Here is a 14169-nt window from a genome sequence, read left to right as displayed (position 1 = left end):
TAATCTTACTTTTAATAAACACTCTACCATACTTACGAAAAATGGTATAAGTATAAAAAAATATTTTTGTATAGTTTTTACAAGTCACTTTGACGAATATTTTGAAAAACACCTAATATTTTTCGAATTGTAAAATAATAAAAACTTATTGCACCTAAAGTTTTGTAATTATTGAAGAGTAAAAAAGAAACAATTACTGTTTTGAAAACAAAAAATCCAGTTCTACCCAACTATGTTTAGTATCTTGTTTCATAAACTAGTCAACAAAATTATATATTTTTTAGGTCATTACCAATTTAGTACGGAATAAAATTGAATACATTTTAGTACAGATTTTGATTTATTTCTAAATAAATATAAGTTATTATTTCCTTACTATATATCCATTTATAACAAATATGATTTTTTTCTTTTCTAATGAAATACTCTGTTTTTAAACTACAAAATTATTGAAACAATTAATTATTCAACCATAAAGCGGTATATTATTTCAAGCGTAAAATATTTGCTGTTGTGGCAATTATGTAACTTTAAAATTGTTATAAAAACTTTATAACAAAATGTTTATATTTAAATAAAGGTTTAAAAGTTACTGAGATAAACCGTTAATTTTGATATAAAAACACAGTTTCTTTTTGTTTATTATACAAACTTTGCAAAAAAAAAACTAAATATTTGGCTTTTATAAGTGTTTTGATTAATAAAAACCATGAAGCTATAATAAACATAATAAAATTAAAATATTTTCAAATATATATAAAGCTAATTAAATTCATATTAAAGGCTTCTTTTTAACAATGGTAGTCATTTTCTAAACTAATAAAATAAACAGAAACGAAATTCAACATATATGATGCAATAAAAAACTTAATATTCTACAAAAACCCGCAAAAATTTTTAAGTGCAATGAAAAAATTCACCTTATTAATCTTATAAACAAGTAACTTTTAAATATTAGATTTATTTTTTCAAACTTGTTGTATTACAAAGTATAAAAAGGAAAGCAAGTTTTAGCAAATTTTGTATTAATTGCACCATATCTAGTAACACATTATATTTGTTTTAACAATTTATTCATTTAAACAGTTTGCTTTTTTTTTTATTATACCATTGGGTGGGCACCTTCCAACTTTTCAACGAGCTAGAATTTAAAAAATGTTAAAAATTTAATTTTGCAAAATACGGGGTTGCCAAATGTTTTTGGAAATTTTCTCCAGGCTTTTAAAATTACATGTTTTTGGGTCTAATTTTAATTAAAAATTATGTATAAGGTAAAAAGCTGTGCTAAGTAGTATATCTGAATTGAAAAGATACTGTAAAGCTACTTTACATGTGTTTTTTTTAAAAAGAAAATTTTTGATGATGACAAAAAAATTTTCTACAATGCTTTTTATGTAAAATCAAAATTTTACTAATTTACATGTACAAATTGTTTAAATTTTTGGGGTTTTCCAGGTTTTTAGGTGATTTTCCTTCAAAATTTTAGGTTTTTTAGTGATTTTTGTTCAAAATTCCAGTTTTTTTTTTTTTTTCAAAATTTCTTAAATTCCAGGGTCTCAAGCCTAAATTGTCAAAGTCCAGGTTTTTGGCAACCCTGTAAAAGTAAAACTATGAAAAATAATAATAATTTATTTGTATTAAGTAGTATTATCTTTTTAGTAGTATTACTAGATGTTTTTCATGCAACTAACTCTTAGTCAAAGTTTAAGTTAGGTAAATGCAATTTACAGTATTAAAACTTTATTATTAACAACTTAGTTTTCATTTTGCTAAACTATTAAAATCATAGCTTTAAATGTATAATTATTTTAGACATAAAAAAATACTTTTTTTTCAGCTTGAAATTATTATTGCAATTAATATTGACTATTATTAAAAAATGTTTAAATTAACTTAAATATACATATGTTTAACTATTCATAACAATTATATAAGTCCTCATAAAAATTCTTAACTTATAGAAAGTATAGAGAAACTTTTGCTAGTTAAACTTATTCAATATTCATTTAATTCAAAATGTTAGAATTTTTTAATGAGTTAGATTGTAGATTGTTTTTACATTAATATAAATACAAGACAGACAATAAACTTAAAAATTGATTAATTGTTTAATAGCATCTAAATAGAATTTATACACTTAATTAGCATCAAAATTTTAAGAACCCAAAACTTGTTTTTGCAAATATTTATATTAGAAAGACATTTTAACAAAAATAATAAATAAACTTACTAAAATTACAATTTTTTAGTTGATTAAAACATATAAAATACGTTTCAACTTTAAAACTTACATATAATTTATGCATTTAAATAATGATTGAACAAAGTTAAAATTCAAAAATAGTACAAAAACTATATGTCATTATTCTGACTAATATACAAAAGCAGTAAATAAACAAATATTAATCTTAAAATATAAACTTTAAATTTGAATATATTTTTATAAATCTAAATAAACAAACTTAGTCAAACATTAATTTCCAAAATAATCTATTACTAAAGAATATATACAGTAAATATCCTCATAACATTCAAAGTATAACAAGTATAATAAAAAAAATTGAAATATTATTATAATTAAATATCAAATAAAAAACAAACCGTTTTAATACCAGGTAATCCAAGTACCATACCGACTCCTGGAAATTTTCTTATTGTGCTGATTATGACCGGGAAGAAACCACTGTTGAAAACATTGTGATTAAATAACATTAGCTAATTGCAAAAATATTGAGATTTTTAGTAGATTAACACAACAATAAACTATATATAAAATTATATAAAAATTTACAATTGATAATATAGAATATAGTAATTTGAAACAACAGATATTACATTTAAGCTTTATATTTAACCTAGGACTTGTAGACAAAGGAACCTTATATACAGCAGGGTTATCAAAAAATACTATAAATTTTTATTATTTTGAAAAACCGTCTTACATTTAAAACATATTGTATATGTTAAATGTAAGCATTGAAATAATGTTACATTTATACCATATACTTTTTACTTTTTCAATTTTATATTTGGCAAAATAAGTTTTGATCAAAGACCTCGTCAGTGCTTAAAATTAACTATAATTTCTTAAAAAAATATTTATATTCATAAATAAAAAAACATCACAATACTTTTATAGTAAGTTTATAAATTTTATTCTAATTGAAAATTATGTTGTTAGAAGTCAAAATAATATACAGGGTTGTCAAATTAAATTTAAAAAATTCAAAGTTTCTGATTTTCTTCTAGGTTTTTTAAAGAACAAGTTTTTAGTTGTGTTTATATAAAATTAAACTTAAGGTAAAAAACTATGAGTATAATAACATTGAAAACATACTCATCAATGATACAAAAAAATCATTTTGATAGATTTTTTGTAGGTAGTGGAAATTTTATATATTTACATGTAAAAATGGTTTAAATTCCCGGTTTTTCCAGGACATTTTTGCCTAAATTATCTAATTCCAAGCTTTCCAGGATTCCAGGTTTTTTGGCAAGCATATATTATACTTTCCAAATAGTCAAGAAATGAAAAAAATAATAATTTTCAGCCTAAAATATTTAACAAAAAACAAAAATAAAACATTATTTAAAAATAAGAACAAATAAAATTAGATTATATCAAACTTTAATGTGTTTTATTTAAGATAATTTAATAGTTTCAATACTAGTAGCTTAAATGACAACAAAAACATTTTCTGTTTGAACTACAACAACCGTGCCTTTAAAACAACATTGGATAATAAAAGATTCACTTTAGAAGTGTAAAATTTTAATAGCTGCTCAACAACATTCATTAAATAAGTTTTTGTTTAACTTAATAAACTTTATAACTAATGAAAGAAAATTAGTTTTTATATTATACAAGTGAGTTTTGTGAAGGTAACTATACTTAACCACCAAAGATGTTAACAATAACAATTATTTCTGGTTTCAAGAAACAATAGAAGCATTAAAATGTAACATCAGACAAAAAAGTATTGTAAAAACTATAAAAACATATAAAAGTTGGCAAAATCAAAAGATTAAACAACCAAATCTTTATATCAGAGACGGGCAACGTACAATCGAATACCTTTAGCAGAAATTCTGAATTGCAACGTATTTTTAACTTAACCAGAAACGTTGCACACAGTTTAAATTTGAAATTTTTTAAACAATTCTTTAAAATTTATTTTTAATTTAATTTCCAAAACATAGTAATGTTTATAAAATGATTATTTAAATCTTAAAATTAACAGTTTTCTTTAATTTTCATAATAAAGTCTTTGAAATATAAGCAACCCTAAACACATTTTTAACAAGTCCAGCTTGCAAGATAACTTTTCTAATAATTGTTAACAAAAAAATCGCCTAGCCCTACTTTTTTATACATACATGTTTTTAAACACTTCAGATAAAATTTAAAAACATAACAAACATGTCTATAGCTTTTTTTGAAATGAGTTTGGGTCACCAAATAACATCAGAAACAAATTGACAATTAATGAAGTATTAAACAACAAGTACATATAAAATAAACCAATTTACCTGAACAAGAGAAAGAAGCCGTAAGCTTCGATGAACATTCCAATCAATGGGTAACCAATGAGGACGATGAAAATTCCTGCGAAGAAACATCCACTAGATTTAATCTTGTGAGATTGGAAGAAGAAAGATGAAGTTCTCTGAAGTCCGATGATGAATGAGAGACCAGCTATGAAGAAGATCTACAAAATTATTTATGTATTTTTCGTTTTACATGTTTGTATTTATTGATGTAAACTTATTGTTAAGCATAACTTAAAGTTGCAGACGGTAATAAAGAATATTTTTTCTAATATTTTCAATTACTCTGTGTTATTATTGTTGTATATATTAATATTTATTGATCTAATGCATTTTACTAAATAAATATTAGCTGAAAGAAATAGTATTCATTACTTGTTTAACACCATATTTATTGAATTGTTAACTAATTTGGCCCAGTTGTAAAAAACTTTCTAGTTGGTAGATTTTGTAAAATTATATAACAAAGTTTTAAAAAAGTCATTCATTACAACTTCTATAAGAATAATTATAAGCTTTTATATAAATTTAGATTATTTAAGACATCTGAACAAAGTATTAAACATTTTGTATAATATTTACATTTTGTGTAATATTTACTTAAAAATAGAGCAGGGTTTTTCAAACTGGGCCAAGTTTACAGAATTTAGGCACGGTTGCCACAGATCAAACTGGAAAAATTTCCAGACTTTTTACTAAAATTTTCCTGATTTTTTTAGAACAAACTCTTGGTTAAAACTTTTTCTAAAATATGTAATCAAATAATTGAAATTATACAACACTTTTAATCTTATTTTTCTATAGGTTAAAACAGAGCTTTTTTGCTGAATTCAATCAGCTAACTTCCATTACATCACTTGAACCATCTGTGTGTGTTTGATGTAATTGCAATAAATTGCTCTATCAGCAAAATAGTTGTATTTTCTAACTTATAAACACATAAAAGTGTTCTTAACACAGATCATCAATACTCAAATGCATACAAAAGCTGCTTGATCAAGTAGGGTAGTTGTTCAATATGGTAATAGAAAATTTTGCAGTTTTGTGTAGGATATTTTATTAATTTTTATTAGATGAAGGCATTGGAAAATAAGGTAATTTTGTTAATTTCTAAAAAAAAATTTGTAACTTTAGTTAGACTTTAAACGATTTTTAATTAATTCCTAACCATTCAAAGGCTTTGAAAAATAAGGAATTTTAGAAGTTTTAACTGACAAATATCTAACGTTTTTTCAAATTTTGTCAAGCTTTCCTGACTTTTTTCAAAACCCCTATTTTAAATACTTTTGTCATTTTTTTTAGTGTGTCCTGACTTTTCCTGACCTTGTGGCAACCCTGTTTAGGAGGCCATGAGCAACAAAGGGGCCACAAGGCTATAATTTGAAACATACACTATATATTCTTGAGTTATGATGAAGAGCAAAAAAAGGTCTTAGGCACTCTTAATGGTAGTTTTGAAATTTATACTATATATAATGATTTTTTCAATTTTTAGGATGCCACAAGCCGTAAAAGGGGGGTCCAAAAGGCCTGACATTAGATATTATGCAAATGATGATGAAGAGCAAAAAAAGGTCCTAGACACTTTTAACAGTATTTTTTGGAAACATCTTGTTGGAAGTACCATAGCTTTTTTATATCTCCAAAGTGGCCTTTGAAAAAAAGTTAGGGAACCCCTAAACCAAAGTCTTGTAGTTAAAGAAAAAATTCTTAGTATATCTCTAAGGTAATTATAAGGCTATAAAAGAGAAAAAAAACACTTGCATTATAAAAATATTCAAAAACATTTTAACTTTATTTTAGAAATTGCAGTAATTTTCATTGAATTTGCCATAAATAAAAATTGTTACTTGAAATATTTTGCAAGATAAATTATAACAAGATAAAAGCAGGTCAAATGGAAGAGAATCATTACATTGCTCTCCTTTTAAGCTCAGTGGTTTTTGTTTTTACTTTTTAGCTGAATTCTTTAAGAATTTTAAAGTTTTTGGGCTTTAAAATGATAAACTAAGGCGTCTTGTAAAAATGTTGGTATTTCCTGCATTAGATTTTTATAGATTGTCCAGTTTTGCATAAAAAGTTATGTAACAAGCTTTAACAAAGTAAAAAGTTTTGAAATAGTTTTGATTTCTATACATTAAGCTTCCACTGAATAAAGTGTGTTTAAAACAATAAAAAGTTGTATAGAAAAACAAATACAAAAACAGTAAAGTATTTTTAGTACATAGAGGAGTCCAAAAATTTTTTTTACAAAAAAAAAACATTAGCTTTTATTTGAAAGCTTAAGGGCATAGGGGGGGGTGAAACACTTTTTTTTTTTTGAAATTTGATCTAATTTTATTTATTTTTTTTAAGCTACAAGATGCTTTTTACAGATTTTAAAGGTTCAAAATTATTTTTGAGATATAGCCGGTCAAAGTCGGAGACAACAATTGGTTCATTATGGGAGGTGCAAACTAAAACTGCAAAAATAGACTATTTCACTAAAACTATATCTTCTCTTACGTTTTTTGAGATAACTACCTCAAAATTTCAGGAAGTGTTACTTGATATATTTAGAAAATTCTGTCAGAACAAAATTTAAAAAATAAAAAATAAAGATTTTTTGTATAAAACAAACAAAAAAATTTTTTTTTTGTTTTATGGTTATATTTTTTTAATTTTTATGCATTTTGGCCAACAGAATATTTAAAGTATATTAACGAACATTTCCTGAAATTTTGAAGTAGTTATCTCAAAATACGTAGGGGATATATATTTGTAGTGATTTGCCGTTTTAGTTTGCGCCTCCCATAAGGATCCTATTGTTGCCTCCAACTTTGACCAGCTATATATCAAAACCTATTTTGAATTTTTTAAATCCGTATAAAGCATCTTGTAGCTTAGTAAAAACTAAATAAATTAAGATCAAATTTCAAAAAACTGCTAAAAAACTAAAAAAAGAGGTAGATTTTTAGTTAAATATTCTACTCATTGTCTTTTTAGTTTAAGCCTGCCGTTTAAAATCTATTAACCTCTCTAATTTTGATCGCTTATTTCTCAAAAATTACTTTGAATTATTCTAAACGGTAAATAAAACTGGTAGTTTTTCTTTTTTTGTAAAAATTAGATTAAAATTAAAAAAAGCTAGATTTATCCTGAGTGTGTGGCAAACCAGTATAGTATATGTATTCAAAAAAATAACGTATAGAATTTTTTTTTCACTATGTTGTTAACGTGAAAACTAAAAAAACATAGTTTATTTTAGACAAAAACATTGTAACTACAAATAATGTTCAAAATATGTTGGATCAATTATATAAGTCTAAAAAATAAACTCACACTTTAATTGATTAAAACTACTTGCATTTTTTATTTGCTTTTCTGAAAGTATTTGCAACACCTTTAGATAAATGTTTTACAACTTTTACATATATATTAGTAACTAACATTGCCCATTCCAAGTAGAACTCTGTCAAAGAAAAGGATCACACCAAGAAAAAGGAAAAATACCCCAAAACCTGTCAGTCCTATTCCTATTTCTGTTTGGAAAGTTATTATTATGAAATTTGTTATAACAATACATACAGATAAATAGCACTTGTTGTGTTTTGCAAAAAAATTTGAGAAAATATTCCAATTAGCTTTTTTAAAACATATAAAACAATCAAAATATTTTTTTTTATCAAAAATAAACTGAATTAAAGTGTTAACAATAAACACACATTAATATTGTTTTTTCTTTAAACAAAAAAGTTACAGCAAGTAGCTTATATATTAAGAAAAAAAACTGAACATCAATTGGGCAAAAATAAAATAGTTGATTAAGCTCATTAGCAAAGTAAAAAATACAAAACATTTTGTAAGATTTTTACTTGCAAAACATTTTAATTTGGACTATACTAACTTTAAAATTACATTTATTAAAATTTGTTTGTCTTAAAGTGTAATAATAGTATTATTGTATTTAAATATTTACTAAATATCCAACAAAAAAAATTATAAAATTTAAAGAATATTAAGTATTAAATATTATTGTCCTTCGTGAAAAAATGAATTTTTTTTTTAGTTATTTAAAACCTTGAGTTTACAATAGAACTTTGTATATGAAAAATATTTTGTTTGAATTTAAGCATAAAATATTTAAAAAATTCAATGAGTGTTTTAAACTAATTAAGTTACTGTTTTTATCTATTAAAAAATCATGTTAACACTTTATGTTAAAACACTTTTCAGTAACTGAATAAGTTATTATACCTAGTAAAGTTTAAACTTTAAAGTTTAAAAACATTATTGTTTATGAAAGGTAAAATAATTTAGTTAACTTACTTTGATTGTCTGATACATTAAACATCTTGTTTGTTGCAATTTAAAAAACTAATTGGTCAACCTGTAAAATTATCATGATTATCTGTGTGAACTGAAGTAAAAATTAGAGTTGACCTTATATTAAAGACAACATTATATAAAACTTATACTTTGTACAATTGGTTAAGGCCATAGGGTGGTCCAACATTTTTTTTTACAAAAATAAACTTTGGCTTTTATATGTAAGTTTTAAGTACAAACTACAAGCCTGTTTTTCTAGAATTCAAAAATATCAATTTACTTTTCAGATACTTTATTTTTTGTAATAAGTTTCCAATACAAACGTATGGACTGCAAATTTTTTGAGGTCAATTTTTTTGGAAATTTAAAAATTTACTAAAAATCTACTCCTCCTTCATTTTCAAAGCAATCTTCATTAAATTATTAGGAAATGTTCCTTATATTAAAAGGAAAAAACGTTACTACAGAATTTTAAAAATGTAAAAAAATAAAAATTTTATCACAATAATTAAAAAAAGTGTTTTTTTTTTCAAAAAAAAATATTTACAAGTTTTTTTTTCAATTCCAAATTAACGTTTTTTTGTTATTGTAGTAAGATTAGACTGTAAAAGATTGCTTGAAAAATGTAGGAGATGGATTTTGGATAGAATAGTTTTTTTTGCTGTTTTAGTTTTCCCTTTCCATAGGGAACCTATTATGCGGCCCAACTTAGACTAGTCATATTTCAAAAAATAATTTGAATTTTTTAAAACAATTAATTTAAAGCAATAAAAAGCATCTTGAAGCTTAGAAAAAACTCTATAAATTTAAATCAACTTATAAAAACATTGCTTACCCCCCTTACGGCCTATGGTAACACATATATATATAAATATATATAAAAAATAAAAAGGTTTATTTCAAGATGTAAAATTCAAAGGACTCGAGTTTTGTGCCTATGCACTCATCAGCTTCAAAACAAGTTTAAAATAAAGCACAAAACAAAACACTTAAATGAAAGTTAAAAAACTTAGCATGAATAGATTATGACATAATTTTGAAACTATCAAAAATCATGCATGAAACTCAAGTCCTTTGAGTTTTACATCTTGAGATAAACCTTTTTATTAATAAAGCCCTAAAGGTGGGCTCAGTGTGAAAGATTTATCAAGTTATATAACTTAATTTTATATATATATATATATTTTATTAGAAAAATAAGATTCTAAAAATACTGGTACACATGTTTCATAAGACTAAAAATACTGGTACACGTGTTTCATAAGACTAGACGCCTTAATCTTCAGCCAGCTAAATTTAAAATAAAAAGCACTTTGCTAAACATAGAAGCAAAAGTTATACAAAAAATCTAAAAAAAGTAGAAGGTGTTTAAGTTTAAATAACAACTTTATTTTATATTTATGCTCCAAGCTTTTGTTGAGCACAGTAAACAAAAAAACACTTTCATAAAAAATGTCAGATTTTGATATAAGCACTCAACTAAGAACATTCCGTGTGCTAAACAAGATGTGTATAAGGTAGCATTAATTAAGAAGACTCAATACTTAGTAAGACAAATGCGGTGGAAAGCAAAGTTCTTTGAAGAATATCAAGTGGCTGCAGAAGAACACGAAACGTACGGGTTCAAAACAACACGTACACCTAAGCCAATACAACATCTTCAGGCATTTGAAGAAGATATAATCAAAATGGTGCAAGACGTGGAGTTCAGAACAAGTAGAAGCCGTTTCCAAAATGAACTTTCAAAGATTGGGCGGGACATAAGTGCAAAAATTTGATTGTACTTTCTTATAAAACTTCTAATTTTTACAAAATTTCAGTAAGTGACAATAAAAAACTATTAAATGAAATATTTTATAGTCACTTAACTGTTGTTTTTCTTAATTTTAGTTGTTTGAAAGTTAGATGGTAGATCGATTTTGTACTGAATTCTTGTAATGCACAATATTACGTTATACTGTTTTTTGTTTTTTTGTATAACTTTCGCTTCTATGTTTAGCAAAGTGCTTTTTATTTTAAATTTAGCTGGCTGAAGATTAAGGCGTCTAGTCTTATGAAACACGTGTACCAGTATTTTTAGAATCTTATGTTTCTAACACACTATTTAAAAGCCTTTCAAGTGGGCTCAGTAGAAGGTGCTCAAGTTTAAATAACAACCTTATTTTATACCTCTAATTTATTATAATATTATATTACCTCTAATTACTTAAGTATAAAAAGTTTTATTTTATAAACAAGAAATCTTAACAAAAAAACATTGAATAGTTATTATCTTGAATTAAAAATACTATTTTTAATACACTTAACTTACAAAACTTATTTAAAAAAACTAATAAAACATTTTCAAAATTTAGTTGCTATCATTAAATGACTAATAACATTAAAAAACACTTTTTTACATTTTCAATTTAAACGTGTGTGCAAATATCACTTAGTGTAAATTTTACTTATCATTTATGTTTGGCATTAATGTTTCTGAATAATTTAATTTTGAAATATCAATATCTTAAACATAATATCTTCACTAACTAATTGCTTATTCATATAACAGAGTTGCGCAGAAAGGTAAGTCTGAGTGAGAAAAACTATTCTGAGCTTGTATGAAAACTAAATTAAAATGAGACAAACTTAATATATAATAATAACAAAAGTTAAATACTATACCAATACCAAAAGGAACAATAATAACAGATTTTTAAAAAAAATAGTTTTTAAGTGAAAAAAGTCTTAGATGTCTAGAGTCAGCTTAAGTCTCTCAAAAAAGTTCAAACTTGCTTGAATGAGTGGAAAACCTGTTTACAAATTTTAATTACAAATTAATTGACAAAGTACAAAAGTTCATAATTGCCACTTGCAAATCCTAATAGTTTTGCAAGTAAATTTTTTAGCTTTACGAACCAGGTCAACAGCAGGGTAGCCACTCTTAAAGTCAGTCTTAGACTCTTAGAGTCCTGACACGTTTTAATTTTTTTCAAGTCCTCTATTAAAATAAACTTATCCAGGTTCAAAATTCCAGGTTTTTTTCAGAAGTTTTAAAGTTCTGGGTTTTTCCAGATTATTTCAGCCTAAATTGTGAAAAACCAGGTTTTTTTCCAGAATTTAAGGTTCTTTAGCAACCAGCAAAATAGTTGCAGTGCAAAAGTGGCCCCATGGCAAAAGTGAACCTTTGTAAAAAAATGTCTCTGTGTAAAAGTGTCCCCTTGTGCAAAAGTGACCCATTCTTGTTATGTCAGTTTAAATTTTTGAGGATTATTCCTATCTGTAGTGGATAGCTGTTAGCAGCTAAATATTTTAATAATGTAAGTCATTGGACTGTTAATCTATCTCAAACAAGTTTACAAATACTCAGAGATAGAAAATTTTATAATCCACTTAGACATAATTTTTACAACAAAGTTAACTGAATGCTGCTAAACCAAAATAAAAGCTAAAATTCATATTAAAATAAATTATCCAGCCAGAATTTTTATGTTAAAAAACTTATAAATATAAAGAATAACATTTTAAGCTTTCTCTTAACATTACTTTTGCAGAAATAACTTGAACTGCAAAATTTAAAATGAATATTAAAAAACAAAAAAATTTTTTTTTTTGAATTGTTAACTTAGTAAATATACTAAATAAAACTATGTGGCCTATTGATAATTCTCAATAATTTCAAAAATTTTTACCTGTGGTAGCATTATGTAAATCATGGTATCTGTATAAAGTGAGTAAAATGGTCCTCTTAAGACCAAAAAAGGGTCATGAGGCTGATAATTTGAAACTAGATATTCTGAAATTGATGGCAAAAAAAGGTCTTAGGTGTATTTAAAGGTAGTTTTAAAACTTACACTAGACCAAGGTTTAAGAGGGCGGTAAGCTGCAAAGGGGGTGGGGAGGGGGGTCATAAGACCTTAATTTGAAATTTATTATCTAGATATTCTGAAGTTAACGAAAAGCAAACAAAAAACTAATTTAATGACAGAGGGGCCATAGCTATTTTAACTTTTTCAAAGGGGACCTTATGAAAACAAGTTTAGGAATATTTCATGTAAATTTTTTTGTAACTTTGCATTGTATGAACTTAATAATAGTAACTTAGAATAACCTGTAAACCTTAAATTAATTAAACAAATTACATTTTCCAAAAAAAAACTTAGCTTATCTTTTTTTAAGGTAAAATACATCAGTCTCAAACTGTACCGTTTACAACAATAAATGGTAATTACCCAGTATGATATTGCACCAATATCGAGCTGAAATTATATTATATTTGATGTCTTTTTTGACTATAATTTTAGGATAAAAGTTTATATTCTATAAATACAACTTATTTATCATAAACTAACAAAACTAAAATATTAAGTTGTTTTTATTATACAAAATAAAGCAGTTATACCAATAAAATTATTTATATGAATAACTGTATTGTAAAATAAAATCAATTAAATATATAAGTTTATAATAATTTAATTCTTACTATATATATTTATATAGCTTGTTTAAAACAAGGTATATTTTCTAGACTAAACACATTATACTTCAAACATTAACATTTGAAGACATTGATTATAATATAATTTCAGTTTGATATTGGTGAGACATCATACTAGAAAATTACCCAATAAATTTATGGGGTTTTTCTTGCTTTTTTACTAAATTTTTTATCTATACACTCCATTATATACTAAATTTCTGTGAAACAACTACTGCCAATCATACAGACAATAATCGAAATTTAGTTTATAAAACAATTGAGAAAATATATAAACTAGTTTACAAATCTATGTCTTTCACAGTAGTATATTAGACCATAGGCTAAACTATTTACAAATTATAACTACGAAAACAGTTTACCACCTACAAATCTTGTGAAACATCAATGAGGCTCCATTTGATTTTACTAAACATCAAACAGTAGTAAAGTAATCTAATCACTTAATATATTTAATTTACTGTTGAAATTTTTAAACAGTTTCTGCTGCATTCTATTATGGACAAATCACCATAGTTAATATTCAGTATTCAGTAATAAATATGCTTCGAATGAAAATTGAACTGCTTTTTACCAAAACTGGCTGCTATTAAAAAGACAAAATCTTTTTGCAAGCAGCAACATGTATTTCTTTTAATTTCTATCTCTATAAAACTTTTTTAAAAATAAAATGTCTTCTAGCAATACTACTTAAAGTAAATTTTAAGCGCTGCAGTATTAAAAGTATAAGGATTTTTTTATTTAAAATATCTAAAATGTAATAGTTTTTATACTTATATCGTTATGTGCTAAGTCTTGAAAATTGAAAAGAAAAGTTCTGTAAATTTTAAAGCTGT

At 24.5% G+C, this 14169-nt stretch overlaps 1 protein-coding gene across 1 annotated transcript; it reads right to left on the bottom strand.

The window, feature by feature from the left end:
• Nucleotides 1-685: 685 nt before the first annotated feature.
• LOC145834081 (vesicle transport protein GOT1B-like) lies at nucleotides 686-8919 on the bottom strand. Its single transcript, XM_082941418.1, has 5 exons — nucleotides 8857-8919; nucleotides 7978-8069; nucleotides 4531-4709; nucleotides 2602-2683; nucleotides 686-1141 (listed from the first exon to the last, which is right to left on the bottom strand). The coding sequence occupies exons 1-5, from the start codon at nucleotides 8879-8881 to the stop codon at nucleotides 1103-1105; spliced, it is 417 nt and encodes a 138-aa protein (XP_082797544.1). The 5' UTR covers nucleotides 8882-8919; the 3' UTR covers nucleotides 686-1102.
• Between the last annotated feature and the right edge of the window lie 5250 nt (nucleotides 8920-14169).

The sequence above is a fragment of the Thalia democratica genome, chromosome 4 (assembly GCF_965202585.1).
Source record: "Thalia democratica chromosome 4, ktThaDemo2.hap1.1, whole genome shotgun sequence".
NCBI classification, from domain to species: Eukaryota; Metazoa; Chordata; class Thaliacea; order Salpida; family Salpidae; genus Thalia; species Thalia democratica.
This window is presented reverse-complemented; position numbering and strand designations above follow the sequence as displayed.

Bases quoted from the DNA above. Each gene is read 5' to 3' on its own strand.
- LOC145834081 (XM_082941418.1), bottom strand. From the start codon at position 8,881: ATGTTTAATGTATCAGACAATCAAA. The intron at 8,070-8,856 runs GTAAGTTAACTA...CTTTCCAAACAG, and splicing joins TAATGTATCAGACAATCAAA to AAATAGGAATAGGACTGACA. The intron at 1,142-2,601 runs GTTTGTTTTTTA...TTTAAATTCTAG, and splicing joins GATTACCTGGTATTAAAACG to CTCGTTGAAAAGTTGGAAGG.